Source organism: Osmerus mordax, chromosome 3 (genome assembly GCF_038355195.1).
Source record: "Osmerus mordax isolate fOsmMor3 chromosome 3, fOsmMor3.pri, whole genome shotgun sequence".
In the NCBI taxonomy this organism is placed as follows: Eukaryota; Metazoa; Chordata; class Actinopteri; order Osmeriformes; family Osmeridae; genus Osmerus; species Osmerus mordax.
The window spans coordinates 21,516,096-21,539,431 of record NC_090052.1 but is presented as its reverse complement, the minus strand read 5'-3'; the positions used below and the strand labels follow the sequence as shown (position 1 = coordinate 21,539,431).

The 23,336-nt window shown below is 42.7% G+C and overlaps 2 protein-coding genes across 2 annotated transcripts; both read left to right on the top strand.

Annotated features, from left to right (window-relative positions):
• The first annotated feature begins 470 nt into the window (after window positions 1–470).
• Window positions 471–5,089, top strand: slc35b1 (solute carrier family 35 member B1). Its single transcript, XM_067232975.1, has 9 exons — window positions 471–953; window positions 1,581–1,684; window positions 1,825–1,955; window positions 2,041–2,071; window positions 2,895–3,055; window positions 3,201–3,327; window positions 3,793–3,899; window positions 4,040–4,193; window positions 4,394–5,089. Exons 1-9 carry the CDS (start codon window positions 838–840, stop codon window positions 4,444–4,446), a joined length of 984 nt encoding a protein of 327 aa, XP_067089076.1. The 5' UTR covers window positions 471–837; the 3' UTR covers window positions 4,447–5,089.
• An 833-nt stretch (window positions 5,090–5,922) lies between these two features.
• On the top strand, window positions 5,923–7,826 carry ndufa4a (NDUFA4 mitochondrial complex associated a). Its single transcript, XM_067233109.1, has 4 exons — window positions 5,923–6,082; window positions 6,770–6,855; window positions 7,067–7,127; window positions 7,496–7,826. The coding sequence occupies exons 1-4, from the start codon at window positions 6,041–6,043 to the stop codon at window positions 7,550–7,552; spliced, it is 246 nt and encodes an 81-aa protein (XP_067089210.1). The 5' UTR covers window positions 5,923–6,040; the 3' UTR covers window positions 7,553–7,826.
• The last annotated feature ends 15,510 nt before the right edge of the window (window positions 7,827–23,336 follow it).

The following is a 23,336-nucleotide window of genomic DNA, read 5'->3' as shown; positions in this document are numbered from 1 at the left end:
TAACCGTGTAAGCCCGTCTTTGTTGACAACTTCTTCCATGGACACGTGTAGCTGTCCAGCCCCGCCTTTTCAACAAAATGTCTTTACTCATTGGTCTAATCAGGCCTTATTTGGACCAATACAATTCGTACACATCCTAAAACGACTAAATGTTATGCGACCCTTCCAAGAAAGGCCCCCACATATCTGAATAGGAGGCTGTATATTTTGCCACATTTTTGCAATCGTAAATTTTTCCACGTAAATGATTCTGAATTTATGTATTCGCAGCTGTGTGCAACCATCCAAAATGATGTGCTACAGTAAGATCACTTGAATTCAGTATGACAAAAATCCTATGTCATTACCAAGTTTGTTATGGTGCACTGTGTTGTGCTGAAACAGTAGGCAAATCCTTCCACTCCTTGACTCCTAATCTTCGGGTCCTCAATCCCATTATTTTCTGACGCGTCCATATGCTCAATGAAAACATTCCAAATTTACACCGGTTATCACTGACAGAAGATTGACTGAATGAGAAGCGAATAACATTAACTTTATGTTGGTCTAGGGTCAAATTACTCCGTTTCAGAAACGGAGTAAATTGAATGGACAATGGCTACTCTATAATTCCATCTATTAAAGATTGATATCTAGCTAGCTAACACTATCCGAGTCTTGCAAGTAGACGGGATTTTAGGGTGAATTATTAAGTATAATTAAAGGGACCATCAAATCCCCTTCGGCGTCACCATTTCCGGACTTGTGACATCTGGGATAGTGGAGCGGGACGTTGGTTTACGGGGTACGGGGAGTGGTGTCGTATCGGTTACCATACCCGGAGTTCTCGGGGACAGAATGGCCTCAGGAAAAGGGAAGAACTCGCTTCTTCAGAATGAGCGACTACGATTCATTGTCTGTTTCCTCGGAGTTTTTGTTTGTTATTTCTACTATGGCATATTGCAAGAAACAATGTAAGTAAGCCGTTGCCACATGTTACCTCACCTTGTGTACGGTTGTATTCATTGCAACGCTGGTATTCAGTCGTGCATTTTTCCATTTATGATTGCCCAATGCTATGTTTTGTGTCTGATAGCTCTGAATACAATTACTTTGTAACTAGCGAAATGAAGAAGTATGAACTCTTATGGTATGCAGCCATGCACCATATCTTCTTATAGCTAATGTTTTGGCACTGGTCGGAGGTCCACTCTGCCACAAGAACTATTGAATGGCTTTACATTACATTTACATTTAGTCATTTAGCAGACGCTCTTATCCAGAGCGACTTACAGTAAGGACATTCCCCCGAGGCAAGTAGGGTGAAATGCCTTGCCCAAGGACACAACATCAGTTGGCATGACCGGGAATCGAACTGGCAACCTTCGGATTACTAGTCCGATTCCCTCACCGCTCAGCCACCTGACTCCATGTCTTTCCGCTTAATGGTCAATTTAAGTTGTTCAAGGTTAAGCGGCGATTTACGCTTAACCTTGAACAACTTAAATTGACCATTTCTATACCATCTGTCTCTGATAATCCAGTTGCATACAGACTGTATAAATTGTAGCTCTGTAATGATCTTGGTCCTGTTATCTCAGCACAAGAGGACAGTATGGCCAAGGTGACCAAAAGGAGAAGTTCCGATTTGCAACAACCTTGGTTTTAATTCAGTGCATCATCAACTCTATATTTGCCTGGATCTGTGAGTATACTGCCCAAAGCCTAGTGTCTGCTTCATTAGAATATCTTAGAGATGGTTTCAATACGTGCTATCGCTGTTTTTAACTTGTTTTGATCATTTACCCTTGAGTGATTGTTGCATCCGTTGCCCTTCCTCGTCAGTAATCCAGTTTTTTGAGGGCTCTACAACGGATCACACCAAGAGCTGGCTCTATGGCCTCTGTTCCCTCTCCTATCTGGGAGCCATGGTTTCCAGCAACTCTGCCCTTCTGTATGTCAACTACCCGACACAGGTAAGCCCAACTGTCTTTTCCTCTTTGTAATTACAGCTTCCAGATGTATGGTTGTTGTAATCATGTATATTCTCTGTGTTTATAGGTGTTGGGGAAGTCCTGCAAACCCATCCCAGGTTTGTTTGATATTACTGTATATTTCCCTTTTTTTTCTCTCAGATTTACCAACCTCTTGCTTATCTTGTCACTCCCTCCCCACCTCCCTCCCTACCACCACCACCAACACCACATAACATAACTGTTTAACTAATTTGAGTGACCAGCCCACAGGTTTAAGGGATTTGTCTTGTCTGTTAAGAACAAGACACACTATAAACGATTTTGTTCAATTTGAAAGAAGATTTTTTTAAATGATCCCCTACAGTCATTATTCAGATACGATTAAACATGTTTAGTGAAAAGTGTCTGGAAGCACATGTTCTGCTTTCAGGATATGTGTAAATGCAAATATCACAGGCCTTGTTCCCCACCCTCACCACTCTTTTTAAGCAAATCACTCCATGAGTTGTAGTTTTACTGTACTGTGTGCTGTGAATTGGCTTGGTTTGCACTTTCCAAAAGGGTTATCTTGTGCCTCGCTCTGTCGCAATATGCAAACACTGTGGTCTCCTGTCCATTCCACAGTCACACTAGTCCTCTCTTTTCCACAGTCCTCCCAATGTGTATAACAGGGAGTCAGGTGGCTGAGCGGTTAGGGAATTGGGCTATTAATCAGAGGGTTGCCGGTTCGATTCTGGCCGTGCGAAATTAAGTTGTGTCTTTGGGCAAGGCAATTCGCCCTACTTGCCTCGGGGGAATGTCCCTGTACTTACTGTAAGTCGCTCTGGATAAGAGCGTCTGCTAAATGACTAAATGTAAATGTATAACGCCTATGATGCATGCTATGTACAGCAATTAGTAATGTTCCAGTAACCTCCTTCTCTGTTTTTGATTCCACAGTAATGATCCTCGGTGTGACAATACTGAGGAAAAGGTACCCCTTGGCTAAGTACCTCTGTGTTTTGTTGATTGTGAGTGGGGTGGCCCTGTTCCTCTACAAACCCAACAAGAGCTCAGCTTCTACAGATGACCACGTTTTTGGTTTTGGGGAGGTGCTATTGGTGAGTCCAAGCCATTCAATGTACTATTCAACATGTCAGATCCTATTTGCAGTCATTGTCTTTCTGTGTGTCCTTGTTGGCTCCTTGTGTGTGTGTGTCTCTTTTGGCATGTCTGTGAGTGACACTGTTTCCCTCTCTGCCTCAGTTGATGTCTCTGACGATGGATGGTTTGACGGGTGTGGCTCAGGACCACATGCGGAGTCGCTTCCAGACTGGAGCCAATCACATGATGCTAAACATCAACATGTGGTCCACCCTGGTGTTAGGACTCGGTGAGTCTACCCATTCATAGGTACTCGTAACTCTCGTGCTGTGTTCACACCAAACGCAACGCGAATTATTCACACGAAGAAGCTAATTTTCGCTTCGCTTTCATTTCATCTCTAGGAGCCAGAAATTATAAAAAATGTGAACATGTATTTTTTAAAGCATGTTTGCATTGACTTCACATGTAATCTCGAATCATAATTCTCTTTGCTTTCGGTGTGAACACAGCATTATGCTTCCTTCCACCACCAGAGAACTACAGAACTACTGTTACTGCTCACTGCCACTAGAGGGTGCCCTCCTCCAACAGTTGCAATTGAGAAAGCAATTTTTCCTGGAACCATTATGTTGACTGCTGGCTAAATCCTGTAAATTCGTTTTGAACAGACAATAGTTGTTAAAAGAGTAGTTTGAATGTCTAAAATGAATATATCTTCATGCGTGTCACTTCCTATTACCCCCATCCCCAGGTGTTTTGTGGACAGGTGAGGTGTGGGATTTCCTGAGCTTCACTGAACGCCATCCCAGCATCCTCTATAACATCCTTCTGTTTGGATTGACAAGTGCTTTAGGCCAGGTAGGTCTTAAATGTGTGCATTGTTGGCCGTGTGTGTGTGTGGTTGTCTAATACAATGATAATGCGTGACGTTATTAGTGTCCCAACATGCAAACCTTACAGACAGATTCTACAGCCATTCATTCCTTTGCCTCCAATAGACCTTCATCTTCATGACGGTCGTGTACTTTGGGCCGCTTACCTGCTCCATCGTCACGACAACACGGAAGTTCTTCACCATCCTCGGCTCTGTCATTCTGTTTGGCAACGTCATAAGTACCATGCAGTGGTGCGGTACTATTCTGGTGTTCCTTGGTGAGCATCAACACCAACTTGTTAATTCTGGCTCAGTCTCTGCTTTGCTGTCTGTTTCAGTCTGTCTCTCACTCTCCACCCTGTGCTCCTGCTTTCACTCCTGCCTTTACATCTTGGGAGTATTTGATTGGCTGATTACACATCTTTTGTCTCTGCCCAGCTTGTCTTTGTAAACCGTACCGTGTGATTTCTTATTCTAGGTCTTGGTCTGGATGCCAAATTTGGCAAGACACCCAAGAAGACAACACACTAATCTGGAACATTCTGACAGGCAGACAAACTGAAAGTGTAAGGCTTAGCAGTAGCCACAATATCTTATTTTCTTCCCTCCCTGCAGAGGTATGTGCCAATAGCTTATGGTTTATTTCCATTCATATTTTAAATTAATTTACCTGCTTGTGAGGAGGACATTGGACTGAATGAAGACAGGAACTGAAGAAGTGAAAAGGCGTCAGAACCAGCATGATTGCAGCCTACTGAAATCTTATCTCCAGTATTTACCTGGGGTACTCGACATTACAGAATGTCTGGTTTTCAACGGTTTTGCTCGTATTTGTATGTTTGAGAAGTACACAAGATGCCCTTCTTGGACATGTTAACTATAGCACACCTCTTTTTGTTTACTCATTCCAGCACTTTTATTCATATCTTGGATGACGGATAACTTTGATTACATTGTATGAAACTGTCATTTCATATCCAGTTAAAAATCATTTACATTAAAAATGTTAAGGAAATATTTACATTAAAAGGGAAACACTTTGTCATCAAAGACTCAAATGTTTTCACAACTTTCTTTTGTCTATTAAAGTATTCTTGGACTGTTTAAAAAAAGAGGCTAATACAGGGTTCTTTGTAAGAGAATTAAAACCGAGTGGTATAAAAAAAATATATGGGCAACGTTCGTCACGCCTGTGTCATTGTATATATTGTGTTGTGTATGGCCGGATACACAAATATTTATAAACGGCAATATCAATAGACAATATATGGAGGGCGATCTGTCGCACTTGAGAGAATGGAGTAGGCTAGGCAACAAACCGAGTTAGGAATTTGACTAATCAGTGGTCGATTCCCAATATACACAATACTAGGCTACCGATGACTAAACGGCAAACGACTTCTGCTCTGGTTCAAAATCCTAGCTATGCTCAGGAAATCGGTAACGGAAAGATCAGTAAGCCATTTAACTATATACTAACTACTAATATACTATATCACAAATGATATAGTTAGTAGATACATCTAGCTAGTTACTTATATGCTTGGCTGACACTGACTTCAAATAGTGGAGAAAGCTGCATTATTGGCAGAATATCAGGTTCTGACACCTATGGAATGCTGTGATGTGAGTCACTACAGATGACATTGATCGACATTGAGATGCAAAAAATATCTTAAATTACTCTCATTCTGACTATTCTAATTAGATAAACTTCTATGACATGGGATCAGACTAATTGAGCAAGCATACGCTTTATAATAAATTAGAAACATCAGAAATAATTTACGATGGTTTTACTGAGTTTGATGTGAAAATATTGCCAGATGAAAATAAAGGTAATCGCTATATCCTCTTAACCATATTATAATATTCTATAGATTTAAAGGAACCTCAGTCGCGCGTGTAATAATTGATTAAATGTTGGTTTATTCAAAATTACTATATAAACGAATGATATGGGACATTACCAGTCAGGCAGCACGGGCAGCAAATAGGACCCCATTTTATGTAGTGATCGGGCAGTAGAGTCATCGGTATTATTTCTCACCCTTTTTGGCAAGGCCAACGTCAATCCAGTTATTGCGGTACCAGTTGGGATAAATAAACCCATACAAACGCCAGAATGCTAGGTACCGTCAGCAAGCAACTTAAATCCCACCCCGCTGTAAGTACGGTTGTTTTATAATGAAGGGTATATGCTTTATGTAGATACTTTTTTGTGGCACGTTTCGTATCCGTAGCCTAGACTAGCTAAATTGCTAAACAAGATGGTCAATTTTGTTAATCCCTGGCACGATTCAAATGTAGAGTTTTTTTAAACATTTTTTTATCCTTAATACTGATTTTAATTGAACGTTTAAACAATTTGACATTACTTGCGTTGTGTAGCGTTTTGTAGTTGGCTATATTTGTAGCTAACATGAGCTAGTAGTCACATTAGCTACCGAAGCTACCGGCAGTACCCCGGCCCTAGGTCACGCTGTCCACTCGTTCAAAAGGCTGTGTTTTGCTAACTCTCACTTGAATTCATTCGTATGTATGTGATATTCACTAGATGATTTTGTAATGGACAGGAACACTTTAAAAAAAAAAAATTCTGGATAATAGTATTAGGTTTAGTTAGCTGTCAACAAGCCAGCTGGAGAAAGTGATCTAAGGTCACGTGACGTGCCTACGGACTCAAGGGCGAAAAGGGTGACGTGAGGACAGAGCGATCGCTTTTAAACAAAGCTCTACGATAAGATGTTTGTTTGTCCTCATTATCAATGTTAAGTATATATTTGTTTTCTGGGAGTTCTTTACACTCCTGTGTTTACATCCCGCCCTATCTCTTCCTCTTCCTCCACTGCAGCTGATCCCCCTGTTCTTCTTTATTGGTGGTGGGATGGTCATGTCCATGATGTACCTTGGCCGTCTCGGCCTCGGCCCTCATGTCTGGTAAGAATCCCGATGGAAGCGCAAGCACGGGTCATAAACGGGTCAATGTTATGATAAGGGAACATCGAGTGATAGCTAGGTGTAGGATCCAGTTCAATGCCAGCACATGAGAGCAGATCGACAACTGTTTTGTTTCCTTTGAAATTCACACGGAGCAGTTTAATTAAAAATAATAAATAATAATAATTAAGTATACTTAATCCTTTCTCAGCTGGGACCGCAAGAATAACCCAGAGCCCTGGAACAAGATGAGCGCCACAGATCAGTACAAGGTATGGTAACAGTGATTTGCAGTGCGATCTTTTGGCAGTTTGTTATTGTGTGTAATCCAACTTCCTCATAGTCTATACTTTGAATGTATACACCCATAGTGTAGATCTAGAAACGTTGACCGTGTACACAGTTCCTTCCAAAGACTATTTTAAGACAGGGACTAGAGCTAGATATGTACATGAGCTGCAGTCAGTGGTGGCTTATCCCTGCTTTGAATTAATTAAAAAGGATAAGCTTGTTATAGGTACCTTGATGGTAACTGATCTGATCAAATGATTTTCTTGCCAGTCTTGAGACACTATCCATGACTTGGGTGTGCGGTTAAGGAGTGTGCCGTTCTGAACATGTTTTTTCTCTTCTCGTCTAGTTCTTTACCGTAAACATGGACTACAGCAAGTTGAAGAAGAACGGCCCCGACTTCTAAACTCGTATCTTCTGTCAAAGTGTTGCAGGGCCGTAAGTTTAGGGGGGAAAACATGTTGAAAACACCTGGACCTTTTGAAAGCCCAACTCTGACCCCAATGGATGTAAAGAAGCTAACCCGCACAAATGTTTCTTTATCTTGTTGAATTTCCCCATTCGGTCCCATTGCACTTTCTTTGCCATCTTATATATATTATTTTCCTTCTAATTCTGTAAAGTTATCTAAGGTTGGCAATAAAGTGAAGGAGATATCTCCTGCATACAGAGAAAAACAACGTCTAATTTCTTCTTTATTGTAGAAAAAATACAGATTTGCAGAATGTAAATCCATGTATCATGAGTAATGAGTCTATTATACTTAAATGTTTCTTTTAAAAGTGTGAAGTGCAATGTGATTGTATTGGCTGGAAGTCAGTCATGTCTACCGTCGTGTCATTGTATTATATTTAGTTTTTCCAAGGTTTTTAAGATGACTGACAACAGGATATCTTTCCAGACACTTCTTCAAAAGACTTCACGCAAGTATTTATTGTAATCCTTGGCAATAAATTATTTGCAGGGCTCCATCTAGTGGTTCTGACAATACACATGTATTGGCAAATGCAGTACTTTCACCATGTGAAAAATACACAGATGAGCCAAACATTAGCCACCTGCCTAATGTGTTGTTGGTCCACAACCCATAGAGGCTCAATCTGAGGAGATCTGGAGAATATGGAGGCCAGGGAAACATCCTGAATACTTCATCAGTTTCCTTCAAACCATTCCCTAACAATGCGTGCACTGCAGCATTGCACATTATCCTGTGGAGAGGCCACTGACACAAGGGAATATGCCATTGCCATGAATGGGTGTACTTGGTCTGCAATGGTGTATTTGTTTATCTGCTACGCATTTTTCCTGCATCCAACACGAGAACTGGTTGTTTATTTACATTTAGTCATTTAGCAGACGCTCTTATCCAGAGCGACTTACAGTAAGTACAGGGACATTCCCCCCCCGAGGCAAGTAGGGTGAAGTGCCTTGCCCAAGGACACGTCATTTGGCACGGCCGGGAATCGAACTGGCAACCTTCAGATTACTAGCCCGATTCCCTAACCGCTCAGCCACCTGACACCATCGACCTCTACCCAGACCATGACGTGTGGCCTTGTTTGTAGATGTTATCTGCTTCACCTTTGAGCGGTCTAAACGTTAGGACTCAGCAGTGTATACTTTCATCAGTACGCTGCACAAGTTGCTTTAGATTGAAATCACACTTGGGTTGAAGTACAGGACAACTTTTCACTGTAAGGTGACAGTTTTCTTTTTATATATTTATTTTACTTCAAGTGAGCAATTATAATTTTCTCTGGAGAGCATTAAATAGAGCAGATGAAAGAGGCCTGGCAGAGGGAGGTGTGCTGTGTTTCTTCTTATAGAATGTCAACGCTCTCTGCCTGATGAGTTTGTAAATGTCAACAGGTCACACTGTGCATTTCTGTGGCTCGCAAATGTGCGACAAGGATGAGCAGCCAACGCGACAAAGAAAATGTCAACGAGACCTTCACATTTGAATAGAAAGCCTAGTCTCGCCTACCCTTTCAGAGTGTGGAGCACACTGTACCTTCCAGAATAATTGTTTCAGATGAGTTTCAGACTGACTGCAACTCTAATTTGTTCTTCTGATGTCTTTTGCATCAAAAGGATTACTTTGTACTTTGTCACAGTCGTTATAGACTGCATATGGTGACGCTAGATTCAGTAGGCTACAGACTAGAGACACTTATGTTAATGTAACCAGTGATACAGTATGTATAGTAATTGGGAATGCAATGTACAAACAGTAACTATTGTGTACTTTTGAGTCGTTATATATTGAAATGTGTGACGTTATATATTTCAACAGGCAACATGTGAACCCTAACGCCTGTAGTAGTACAGCACAATGGCCTCTGTGATCAGTGGCATGACAGGTTGATAATGTGAAACTGGTGGTAGGAGTCGCTAAGGGGGAAGCCAGCTGTTACAGTGGAGCGTGGATACCGGATGGGATTGGATTGATTGATGGCCTTATGTGTTGATGGTAATCTTGCTTTCCCCAGATCTATAGCATTCCAGATACTCCCTCACACCCTTTTTAAAACATTTATACTTTGTACTCGGTGACTGTTTGGTTTCTTCCTTTCTCTTTCTTTCTCTCCCTCTCTTTCTCTCACGCTCTCTCTCTTTCTCTCTCTTCCTTTCTCTCTCTTCCTCTCTCTTCCTCTCTTTCTCTCTTTCTCTCACGCTCTTTCTCTCTCTTCCTCTTTCTCTTCCTCTCTCTCTTCCTCTCTCTTTCTCTCACTCTCTTCCTCTCTCTCTCTTCCTCTTTCTCTTCCTCTCTTTCTCTCACTCTCTTCTTCTCTCTTCCTCTCTCTCTCTTCCTCTCTCTCTCTTCCTCTCTCTCTCCTGTCTCTCTCTCTCTCTCTCTTCCTCTCTCTCTTCCTCTCTCTCTTTCTCTCTCTCTCTTCCTTTCTCTCTCTTCCTCTCTCTCTCCCTCTCTCTCTCTCTCTCTCTCTCTCTCCCTCTCTCTCTCTCTCTCTCTCTCTCTCTCTCTCTCTCTCTCTCTCTCTCTCTCTCCCACCCCTGCAGTGTGCTCCTTTCAGAGAGCATCTAAGGCAGCAGCCTGGATAGATTTATCTAAACGCTTGTATTTCATTGGCCTGGTTTCTCTCCTTAGGGAGAGGGGTGAAAATTGGGAGAAATCCTCAGCCATCCTTCACTGGAACTTCTTGAACTTGGTGTCTGTTCACTTAACTTTTTCGATTATTCAATTTTTGATCCACGTGACCCATCTTTATCACGCGATACACATGGAGTGCAAACCAAAGAGTCTATCGATGCTTCTGTGTACCTACACCATTACAATGATCTCTCAGCTCCCTCACTTAGTCTGACAAAGTGTCATTTGCAGCAGACACACAAAAAAGGTCAGGGCTGTCGATGTAGTTTTGAGTGAGGGATTGAGTAAGGGCACTGCAATTTAACAGCCAATTCAAGACAAATTCAATTGGAATTAATCATCCTGGAAATCTCAGGGACACTGGGACTACATTTGAGTCGGAGGCTCACTAGTTTTGAGAGAGCATCAAAAGGGTTTTATTACGCCAGTTGGAACCATTTCTGATTGTCAAGTTGATAAGTTTCTCTCAAAACATTTTAGACAAACATACAGGGAGTAAGGTAGAGACCCATATCAAAAACTGTGCCAAGTCGTCATCATCTATGGTATCTGCGTTTTGATGAAATCTGATTTATTTTCATCCATGGTTGGAAAGCAGGTCAAAATTTAAATAGCTGAAAATAGAACATCTGGCTGGGTCTTGTCAGTCAGCAATGCGTAATGAAATATGGAAATTGGGCCGCTCTTCAAAGAGACTCAGGCCCTCCGTGCCTTACTGGGTCTCTAGCAGCCTCTTCGACAGCCCCGGTAAGACCCCGCCCCCTTGAAACGCGTGCTGCATTTCCAGGTGCCGCCGCCATGGCCCGAGACGCCGATGCTGCCAGCTCGTTAGCGCCCGCAGGCTGGCGGAGCTGGCATCTGGCATCATTAAACTTCAAACCCGCTTTCGACCTGAGGTACCCGATCTTGGGTTTGCCAGAAGTGGATTAGCACCACATTTCCCCCCCTCATCGAACCGCCATTTGTAAAAGACACTCAAATGGCAAAGCATAATATCGTTATCCATCCATGTCACCAGTCGGTCCTCCTTTTGTTTTCCCAACGTCACTCTCCTCATAGATAGATTCCCCTTTTTGCTGAAAATGTCATGAATAATACAAACACAATTATTTCTCCAAATGGATCCCAGTGGACCCATTTGATGCTCACTGATAATTTGAGAAGCTTTGTCTGCCTTGATAATAGTATACTGTGAAAGAGACATCATCTGTCCAGCCTTTGTGCTTTCATTGCTCTGTTGTGAATCACCACAAATGAGTCTTGAATAATCCTGCTCCATTCAGTAGCAAGCTATGTGGACTGGTCCTCCACACTATTCAGTCCTAGGTGTAAACGGTCTTATCTTCCTCAGGTTGAGAGGTTTAAGGGGAGCACAGGGATAGGGCCTGATAGTCACTGAATCCGAACATCCTGCAGGATTTCAAAAGTCTAGCCCATAACAGACGTTATTTAAAATACGATTCACGCTTACAGAAGGCTTTTGCTACCGCAGTATCTTTCTTCTTGGATGTACTGTAAGTGGGTCCATTAAAATGCTTTAAAGGTACCTCAGGGAGCTGTAAAGACGGCTGTGTGGAGAAACTGCTGTGTTTTGCTGCTGTGAGACAGAAGTCCTCAGTTACAGCTCGGATGATCCGTTAATATACACAGACACACGCGCAACACAAGCCTCGTCAAGATTCTGTTGGAACTGAAAGAAAAAGATGTTAGGTCTTAGAAATCCCTATTGTATTTTGTAAGCTCTTTCATCGAGCTTCCAACTGCCTCCCCATCAGTTGAAACTTCTGTCGATACAGGGTAGCTTTTATAGCTTGCGGCAACTATATTAGTGCCAAAAGTGTCCAAGATACAAATAAATGAGCTCGGGGTTAAAGGAAGTTCAATAGATCAGCCGCTGAGCACTCTTGATGAGGTCTCTGTTCTGCAATAGAAACGCTACATTGATTTGCCACACAGCAAGTGACAGAAAGGTCACCAAGCCACTCTGTGATAGACTCCCCAGCCTTGGGGTTGTGACACAACTCCTTGACCTCCGCAGTGTGGTTCTCAACGATTGGCTGCTCATCATGCTGTCACACGATACATCACAAGCAGACCCTGGAACCAGTCTCAACAAACAGCATCATCTTTTTGTCCGATCATCTTTTGGATGTACAAACTGAGGGATGGAAAAACCGCATATCTTCACGAGAACGGGCGTCAATGTCTTTCATTCCAGCAAGACGTTTTCTATGGACTTTAACCCTTGTGCTGCCTTCGGGTCACATGACCCAAAGGTTCATAACGAACCATTGTTGTGTTTACCCAATTTTACCCAATACAAAAACAATTTTTATTTTTTATTTTAACCTTTGCAATGTGGGGGGTCTGAGACAGCCCGACGGTTAAAAGAAAATCCTTCACTTTGTTTTTGTATGAGGTAAATTTGTCGCAATACGACGGTGGGTCACAATGACTGATGGGTCAGAATGACCCGAAGATAACACAAGGGTTAAAATGCTGAAAAAGCTGCAGTTCTTATTTCCTCCATTGGGAGGCAGTACCAGTGTACGTGTTGTGCAGTATGATCTCTGTCTGTTTGCAGTTGACCCCTGTGTTGGGGAGGGCTGGGCTTGGACACAGTCCTGTGTTCTCCTGGCTCCAGGCCCCCACTTTAGGCATCCAGCGCTTGGCAGACTGAAGAGAGCATCCCTAGGACTGTATCAGAACCTTCGGACTCCATCTGTCGCATCCTCAACACCAGAGGAGAGGGAGACTGTGAGACAGGTGTGCCTACCCACACCAGCTGCCACGGCAACCAACATCTGCCCACAGCCAAGGAAACTTTCCTCACTTCTAAGCTTCTCAGACAGTTTCCAGTTGCTTCTCTCAGTCTGCCCCCCACCTCTCTGGCCCCTGTTCTCTAATGTACTCGTTGAGCCGGAGCAACCAGGGAAGTCTAGAAACATTCGTTGGTAATAATGTATCTCACATGTCATTTCTGGGAAACAGAATACGGGCGGGTAGAAACACTGATAAAGGTGCTACATGTTACTTCCCCTAGGGGGCGATATCACCTCTTAAAACATTCCAGACGTTGGTTTGCAGTAACTCTAGCGCCTACTCTACATGGTTCACATGCTTGTGGGATGTGCAAGCGGTGTGATGTTATGTGGGAGACTGATGTTTAAATTATGAGCTCTTTCAGGCCTGTGTGTTTGTTTTCTAAATTGTGGTGCCATTGTGTTATCCCTGCCTTCAGCTGAGCTTCCTGCTACACTGCATGAGATGGATTGAAAGGCAAAAGTGATGCTGGGAAAAATTATTATTAAATTATACTCTCATCTTCTATACAAGCGTGTTTCCATTTAGTTGCAAATTGATACGTCTACAGGGTTGGAGATTCTGCAACATACAATGCAGCAGCTGTGATTAGTCTCTGTGGAGCCACTTACCTCATCTCAGCTGAAGTCAGGGAGCCACCCCCAGTTCATTAGCCCACTGTGGTGTTTTGTTAGCTATGCCATTACACTGCATAAGGAAAACAAACGTAATCATTGTTCATTATGGAATCCATAGTTCAAAGTAGTTTTCTTCTTGGAATCGTATTGGAAGAATTGGATGTGTCATAATGATAATCAAAAGTCACATGGCCACCTGCATGTAACAGTTCAGTAGGCCCTGCTAGGACTGTCAGGAACACGCACCTGATGGGGTTCCTGCTGGGCCACTAAATAAACATACACATTCTGTATTTATAGCCAAAGTCTACCACAATATTAGACTACCGGAGGAGTCAGATGACATTTCAATACAGTGATACACGGTATCAAGTGATGCACTTTCAAAATGAGATTGACTGTTATGCGCAGGCCTGCTTGGTAACAACTATGGTCTAAACCTAGAATGGATTTGTTTGAGGTGGTATGCCTAAAAACTCCACGAACATGGACTTGTACACACACACTCATGTGACCAGTAAAAATAAATGACTTCCTGCTTAAAACAGTTTCTTCCCTTCCGCTGTTGGCCTCTTCAACAAGGCCAAGGATCCACACTGACTCTAATGACTTCCTGCTTAAAACACACTGCATTTTGCACTGCATTACAAAATTGTATCTTGTACATTTGTATTTTTTGTACATTTGTATTTTTATATTATTAATTACGCCAACTTATATTTTATTTTATTGTATATTTTATTTAATTCTAATTCCACTTAGTATTGCTAATTTATGTACCCTTAGTATAGATAGTCCACATATTCAAATTTTAGGTTCCTATATGTTTATTGTATGCACCTTCCTGCCAAAGCAAATTCCTTGTCTGTGCAAGCTTTCATGGCGAATAAATCCCATTCTGATTCTGATTCTGAAGAATATGACCTGGTCAGTTTCAAAGCCCTTTTTACAACCCACGACCGATTAACAGAATGGCCCTACTACACGACACCGCCATATTTGCACAATAGAGAAGACAAATGCTCCAAATCAACCACATCCGGGCCCTGTAAAAATAATAAATCTAATCCCATTGCTAGTTATTGCCTTCATTTGTCTCCCGTTTTATCATTACTGTGCAGGTGATTGACAGTCCCGCGAGGTCTTGTTCGTAGGGGCTCACCTTCCTGTGCTCCGTGATGTGCAGGCTCTGCATGACGGACGCGCCTCTCAGGACCGTGCCGTACCTATCGTCTGATCATCCTTTATCTCTGACTAACATATTGGATTATTGATTTTGCTAGAGAGCTGGCATGCGGGGAGTGGGGGTATGTGTTTGTGAGTACCACCCCCCCCCCCCCCCCCCCCCCTCGTTAGACTCAACTGAAGACTTGGCTGATCTAAAAACAGGTTCAGATGAATAATTTTACTTTAATGTAACATGAATGTAATTCTGCACAAAACGTCGCTCGACGATATTGTCAGTGGGCATGAGTTTGTCTGGTGTCTAGTCCTGAGGTGTCCACGGAGCCGAGGTTTCCTCTGGTGTAACGATGAGTGCATTGTGCTCTGTTGTGGGATGGGTTATCAGAAGCAAAGGGCTGGCTTTTGAAAAAGGGAGGGGAACCGAAATTCTTGAATTAATTAATCTGTCTATGTGCCCTTGTTAGTCGACTCAAATATACCCCTCTGCTTCCTCTTCTGTGGGGCTGCAGTGTATCACGCGACATAGAGGTCAATAGACAGTGGTTAATAACCCAATAATGTCACAAACACACAAACACAAATGAGCGCACCCCCACATACACACACACCCCCCCCCCCCCCTCCCACACACACGCACACACACACAGACACACACACATGCCATTAGAGGAAGGACCATCTGGAACCATGCTTGTCCTTTGAAGAGATTAATTACTGGACTGTGGCTTCTATGCCAGAATACACGAGCAGTCGTCTCAGTGCTACACAGTGCTGTGCTAAGTGTGTGTGTGTGTACGTGGGTATCTGTGTGTAAGTGTGTGTTTGTTTGTTTATGTTTATAGGAGGGAGTGGGAGGGTTTTTGAGGAGTGAACACAGGAGAAATAGGTAAGACTTTCATGCTTCCTCAGGAGAATCCCTGAATTAGGGCAGTCTGAACTGGGAATAGGAAGGAGGTGGGAAGAGACTTCAGTCAGGAGGATGTTATCAACCAGGGACAGAGCTTTTATTGATATTAGTGTGTGTGTGTGTGTGTGTGTGTGTGTGAATGTGTGTGTGGGAGAGAGATAGTCCATGTGTTTGTGAGATGTAAGTGAGAAGAGTGTGTGTTTGTGTGTGTGTGAGAGAGAGAGTGTGTGAAAGATAGAACAAGAAAAAGAAAGAAAGGCGGGAACAGGAGTCAGAGAGAGGTAGCTGGTGAGTTGTCCTGTAAAGGCCTCCCTAAGTGGGGTACCTCTTGCTGTTTACAGACTTCAGTGGACCAATGAAAAATGTGAGCCTGGCTGCATACCTCAACTCTGGCGTCAGCAAAGCTGGCGTCAAACAAGTTAGCTGTTCACTTTCAGTAGCTCTCTCAGCCCCAGCACCAGCAACCTGCTCCCTCTGTCCCCAGCTGTCTGAATGAATTAGTAACATGCAGAGTACCTACTGCTACCAGATCACAGAGTCACACTGTGACATCTGTGCACCTGACCACCAGTGGCACTCGGAGCCCTTGAGCATCTTCCCGAAAGAGTCTCCTGAAAGGACACTTAATAACCGTCAAGCAAGAGGAACGTGGAATTACACACCTCCCCAGACAGTAAGGAATCTATCTGAGATCTCCCTGCTCTGTTTGACAGCCAGGATTGTCACCATATTTAGATGAGGGGATAATTGCTGTGTTTAGGTGAAAACATCCCACTTGACTGTGTGTGGAAATGCTAAATGTTGACTCTCTGCTTACCTTCCTACTCAACGTAGTTTTGAACACACTGTATCCAGCCTGAATCCTGAATCTCTCTAAATGTATGTTTGCTTCTTCTCTTTATCCCACTTCCTCATCTCCTCTAGACGAAATATCGCCAGGAACAAAAGCCACCTGTTTTGAATTTACATATGTAAATTAGGGCAATTTTCATAGATCTGTAATTAAGCAAACAGCCGAAGCTTACAAACAAACCTCGGTCTCTATTACTTTTCCAATAAATGACTTTCTGCTGCGTCGCTTTTAAGTGGCTAACCCCATTACTGTCTCACTCCTGCTTCTCTGTGATTGGTTGGAACCAATATCCTGCACCTGATTCAAGGTCTTTGATTATTGGAGCTGCACATTGTTTCAGCATGAAAAGAAGCAACTCATTTCACCCTCACATTTACATAAAAAATGATTAAAATGTCTATGCTAGAAAGAATATTCATTTTTTCACGTAGATAACCTAAAAAGCAGTTTAAATGTACTTGAATTTAAATGTGATCAACATCAAAAGGGCAGGCCTAAGTTGTCAATATTTTAATTGACTGAGTAGTTTACACATAGAAATCCCGATTAATATAAGCAGGTCAGGTTCAGCAGAATCTTGTTAGCTCTCATTTAGGAATAGGAATGCTGAGCCCATGTGCCACGCATACTGGAGTCAGATGGCTGAGCGGTGAGGGAATCGGGCTAGTAATCCGAAGGTTGCCAGCTCGATTCCCGGTCATGCCAACTGACGTTGTGTCCTTGGGCAAGGCACTTCACCCTACTTGCCTCGGGGGAATGTCCCTGTACTTACTGTAAGTCGCTCTGGATAAGAGCGTCTGCTAAATGACTAAATGTAAATGTAAATGTACTGGCAGACTGAAGATTCAGCTGAGTCTGAATGATACCCATGCAGAGGGTATGTTTGTATCTAAGGTTACAGTGACCTGCTCCATGCGTGAGGTCTATGATGGTTTTTCAATAACATCTCCCCCCTGGATAGCCTCTCAACACAGGGAATCAAAGGATTCAAAGCCCATTTGTACCAGGGCAGTCCACACCTCAAATTGGAAAAATCCAGGCCATGCATTTCTAACCTGACACACACACACACACACCTCAGAACCCCCTGCCGCACACACACAGATTGACTTAATGCTATCTTACATTACCTCCCTAGTATTGATAGTGCCTTAATTAGACTTTATCAAAATGTCAATGGAACCTCAGGAGTCACGTAAGGCTGGATGTCAAACCTGCCCCCACCTCTCATATGCTAAAGTCTGGAGTTTCTGGACGGTCTCAACTTGATGGCCCTCACACCCCATTCAAGATGTGGTCTGATTGGTTGTCCTTGTGTATAAAGGGAATTGTAATGCATTGTTCTGTGGATTCTTCATCTCCTGAGACTTTCTCCTCAGTTCTCCCTTGTTCTACTGTCCTACTCCTTGCTCACCTCTTGCTTTCTCTCTGATTTACAATGATCATGGTAGAGTAAGTAAGATTTAAAGCTTTCATATTGTAACATGTTTGCCTTGTAATTTATTTCATTCATTTGCAATGTTATTAAATGCGTATTTCATTTCAACCGTACTTTGACCATTCTTGCTCTGATTTAACCCATAGAGTCAAATACCTGGAATTGAAGGCTTGTTGTATTCCTTCTTGCCATGAAATGCACCCCCTGCTAACTCTGACTAGGAAAGTGTTACATGCCTGAAACTTACTGTGGTTACTCATACTAGTGCCCTCAGTGTACAGTAAGAATCATTTGATGCTGGGATATATAGAACAGACAATAGAGGGGGGTGCATTTCACAACAGGCTTGTTGTATTCCTTCTTGCCATGAAATGCACCCCCTGCTAACTTTGACTAGGAAAGTGTCACATGTCTGAAACGTACTGTGGTCACTCATACTAGTGCCTTCAGTGTACAGTAAGAATCATTTGATGCTGGGATATACAGAACAGACAATAGAGGGGGGTGCATTTCATGACAGGCTTGTTGTATTCCTTCTTGCCATGAAATGCACCCCCTACTAACTCTGACTAGGAAAGTGTCACTTGCCTGAAACTTACTGTGGTTACTCATACTAGTGCCTTCAGTGTACAGTAAGAATCATTTGATGCTGGGATATACAGAACAGACAATAGAGGGGGGTGCATTTCACGACAGGCTTGTTGTATTCCTTCTTGCCATGAAATGCACCCCCTGCTAACTCTGACTAGGAAAGTGTTACATGCCTGAAACTTACTGTGGTTACTCATACTAGTGCCCTCAGTGTACAGTAAGAATCATTTGATGCTGGGATATACAGAACAGACAATAGAGGGGGGTGCATTTCATGACAGGCTTGTTGTATTCCTTCTTGCCATGAAATGCACCCACTACTAACTCTGACTAGGAAAGTGTCACTTGCCTGAAACTTACTGTGGTTACTCATACTAGTGCCCTCAGTGTACAGTAAGAATCATTTGATGCTGGGATATACAGAACAGACAATAGAGGGGGGTGCATTTCATGACAGGCTTGTTGTATTCCTTCTTGCCATGAAATGCACCCACTACTAACTCTGACTAGGAAAGTGTCACTTGCCTGAAACTTACTGTGGTTACTCATACTAGTGCCCTCAGTGTACAGTAAGAATCATTTGATGCTGGGATATACAGAACAGACAATAGAGGGGGGTGCATTTCACGACAGGCTTATGATTCCAATTGCAATGCTCAGGCTACAGTCCAACTGTGTCCAAGTAGCGTCCACTTAAAATATCTTTCTCTCCCTATTTAAGTTCCAGTGGCTAATTAAGATAGTGATAATTGGCTCTTTTGACAGGCAATATGGAGAGAAAACTGAATGAGCAAATATGACATTCATCCAGCAAGTATGGCTTATGAAGATATCCTTTCTCCATCTCCCACTAACAGACATTCTAGTTTCCACAAATGTATGCTAATGTGTCAGTGCACACAGAATCTTGTTATGCTGCCAGCCCTCAAGAGGCCTCTCTGGCAATGTTCAAAATATATTTTCAACTTAATAATTTCATAAGGGGCGTTGTTTTTTCAACAGGCTGACTGATGGTGTATGTATTTCATGCTTATTCAAGCTTGTCATTAGAGCGAGAGAGAGAGAGAGAGAGAGAGAGAGAGAGAGAGAGAGAGAGAGAGAGAGAGAGAGAGAGAGAGAGAGAGAGAGAGAGAGAGAGAGAGAGAGAGATAGACCAGGCACAAACAGAACCCCTTTCTCTCTCTTAAAAAAAATCCTTGCATGGAATTAGAGTCTGTCTTCCAATGGTTGTCCCTAATTGGGGGAGAAATAGTTCATTTCTAACCGTGTTGCCAGTGTAAGGGGCCATTAAACGCATAGTTACATCCCTCTTCGTTCATATTGTGGGATGGAATTTTGGGACTTGGTGATGGTGGGAGTTTTTTCTGGTGGTACTCAGATTCTTCTAGAGGGGCATCCAGGGACATTCACACATAGACATGCAACACAGCGCTCTCCACAGTCGGTGGATTCTGCTTGTGGGGGGCACCGAGAACCCATCGTGCTCCAACACCACATCTTTGTACTACCAGACTAGAGAGCAGCACATGACAATCAATGGCTAAAAGACAAGCCCTTGATGTTTCTCCGACTGGCTGTGCTCCTCGGTCTGACTTGTACTGCTTTGTTTCTTTGTTGCAGTTTATTTTTTTCGCTCAGTGGTCTGATTCGGCCTGCAGCTAGCGGCTGGTGAGTCTCGGTGGAGATGTTGGCCTAAGCAGCCGGGTCTGAAGTGATTATGTGAGAGCGGTGTGAGAGATTCCTTCAGGGCCTGAGGGAAACCTACACACAAAGCTACACTGGCTCTGTGCTGATGGTGGCAATGAAAGAGAGGAGGACGCAGAGATAGAAAAAGGGAGAGAGAGAGATAGAGAGGGACAGATAGAGAGAAAGAGAGAGATAGATAGAGGGAGAGAAAGAGAGGGAGAACATGAGAGAGAAACCAAGTGTGAAATAAAGAGAAAAGGAGAGAGAAACAGAGAGAGAGAGAGAGAGAGAGAGAGAGAGAGAGAGAGAGAGAGAGAGAGAGAGAGAGAGAGAGAGAAGAGAGAGAGAGAGAATGAAGATGATGTGAACAGATGGAGCGAAAGGTTGAGCCAGAAAGATAAAAGGGAAGATAAATGGCGGGAGGAAATTCATCCTACTATTAACTGTTGTGTTTAAGGATGTGTTCATGCCGACATGATTTAGTTGTTTACTTGATGGAACGTTAACAGGCATACATGTATTTAAGGTATGTGTGTACGTATGCATGCACTATGTGCATGTATATGTATGTGTGTGAGAGAGAGTGCAAGAGCAGGAGAGAGAGTGTTAATTGTGTATTATTAATTTAATTGATAATCTGACATTTTATCCCATAAGGCTTTCAACTCCTGACGTAGCAGACAGTTCTGTATGACATCATGAACATATCATATGAGCTCTTAATGTCTGGTCATCAAGTTCAAAACCAGCATAGTCATTGCCAACACATATGTGTCCATCATAAAACTATCACTATTTCATTACCCTACTGTGATTTAAATCCTGTAAGACACAAACTGTTTTCTTGCCTCATGTTTCCTCTCTGAAGTGTTTTAATCCCAGGTCATAATTGTGCAAACAACACAATAAGTAATTAAGCAGCAAGAGTCTGTCTTGTGGACCTGTAACAATTAATCATTCACATTATCTCACATTGTCTTTTAAAGTGCAGCCAAGCAATCAAATTAGTTTCCTATTCTTTTTTGCCATTGCCCTGTTTTCTCTAAAAACCCGTCCTTGAGCAATCTCCTTTTCAGAGTGGAGGAGCTAAGCTGAAAAAAAGCAAGATGACGTTTATCGCTGCCAAACAGACAAATCCACTCTAAAAGGCTGGAGATGTTCACTCATTGGCTCAATAATCCATTGGAGAATTTACCCAGGGAATCAGACACATTGTTGTGGTCCTTGTTGTTTTTTCCCCTCTTTAGTAACAACAATCCACATATTCTCCTCTACTTGAAGGATATTTCTCTAATAAAACAGAAAAGGAATGCAAAGGGATAGCCAAACAAATGCTAATGTGTAAAGTAATCTGCTGTGAGACTAAGCACACACTTGCTACAGTAAGAGAGCCCAGACGGATGAATTTGTTCTGTGTTCAGGCTCAACTTTCCTTTTATACTGAAACTCACTCACTTCAGGTGATGCACAGATTAAAGGTTGTTGTCATGCTAAATGTGACAAGGGGAACATGTATTTCCCGCCTCAGTCACTATTCAATCCGCCAAAGTCTCCAGTGATACCTCTTCACAGTTATCGTCAAGACGCTTCACGAACAGCTTACTTTTCAACCCCTCCATCCCCTCCTCACACCCCCCTCCCCTTTCAGCTGCCCCCCCTACCATGGTGTGTTGTAGTAATTGCGTGAGAGCTATGGCCCTGGAGTCCTATGTGTAATCCACACTCTATAAGCATTCTAATTGAAGTGCAAACTCAATACTCCCTCATCAACCTTTTACTGGCTGGGCCTTTGCTTGACACCCCTTAGGTAATTACAGGGAGACTGGCAGTTCAATCACTGTTCTATAAAAAACATAAATACATCCACAAAAACACAATATAACAAAGTGATGCATTTGTGTACATGCACAATGTTGTGTTTCTTCATCTTTGCAAACCCATCCTTTCCTCATCCGTGCAGGTAATCCATCACCTCTTATTATTATCTGTTGATAACGATCATCCATCCATCCATCCATCATCTTCCGCTTATCCGGGGGTCGGGTCGCGGGGGCAGCAACCTAAGCAGGGAGGCCCAGACTCTCCCCGGCCACTTCCACCAGCTCTTCCTGGGGGATCCCGAGGCGTTCCCAGGCCAGCCGAGAGACATAGTCCCTCCAGCGTGTCCTGGGTCTTCCCCGGGGCCTCTTCCCAGTGGGACGTGCCCAGAACACCTCACCAGGGAGGCCTCCAGGAGGCATCCTTAACGATAACGATCACATTATCAAAATAACGATCACATTATCAAATAAGTGATTGGTGTGATCATAAGTACTGATCATAAGGACAAGTATTCATAGTTGGACATACACACAACCCAACACAGACACACACATCATTTTCTACTAATGTGTTGGTTATTTTCACAGTGTGTGTGTGTGTGTGCTCGCATGCTGTGTGTGTAGGAGTATGGTTTCACAGCTTTAATTAAACTTCCTATATTTTCTTTCAGCTTGTCCCCAAAGGGCACTATCTTCCTCCCCACCACATGCTTATTTATTTATAATTGCATTAAACTCCTCCAGAGCTGACTGATCGACTGCTGAATATGGTGCCAGACCTTCAGAGTGAGCTGAGTTTGTCACAGAGTAATAATGTTCGAGCTTATCGTGGAACCAAATGACAATCTTCCATATTTAATTGGCGGGGAATCACCAGCTTCACACATATGAAGCAAGGCTTTAGATGGTTAGATGTTAGCCCTATTAGATCTTGAACAAACTATCCATCATTTAAATGTAATCAATTATAATTTAAGATTTATTCATATAATGAATCGTTGCAACGAAAGTCAGAAATGTGTTATGATAAGCAAACGTCTTGAATTCCGTTAAAATACTAAAATATTAGATTCCTTAAAAAAATCTATAACGTTTACAAAGGCGGACAGTACAAAAAAAGTACAACATCGTAATAAACGTTGTCATTCAGACTATCTGAAG

What these genes read in the sequence shown, in the direction of transcription:
- slc35b1 (XM_067232975.1), top strand. Translation starts at nt 838, where the DNA reads ATGGCCTCAGGAAAAGGGAAGAACTCGCTTCTTCAGAATGAGCGACTA. An exon ending in GGCATATTGCAAGAAACAAT is followed by an intron (nt 954 to 1,580) that starts GTAAGTAAGCCG and finishes CTGTTATCTCAG; the next exon opens with CACAAGAGGACAGTATGGCC. An exon ending in CACCCTGGTGTTAGGACTCG is followed by an intron (nt 3,328 to 3,792) that starts GTGAGTCTACCC and finishes CCCCATCCCCAG; the next exon opens with GTGTTTTGTGGACAGGTGAG.
- ndufa4a (XM_067233109.1), top strand. Translation starts at nt 6,041, where the DNA reads ATGCTAGGTACCGTCAGCAAGCAACTTAAATCCCACCCCGCT. An exon ending in AACTTAAATCCCACCCCGCT is followed by an intron (nt 6,083 to 6,769) that starts GTAAGTACGGTT and finishes CCTCCACTGCAG; the next exon opens with CTGATCCCCCTGTTCTTCTT. An exon ending in GGCCTCGGCCCTCATGTCTG is followed by an intron (nt 6,856 to 7,066) that starts GTAAGAATCCCG and finishes ATCCTTTCTCAG; the next exon opens with CTGGGACCGCAAGAATAACC.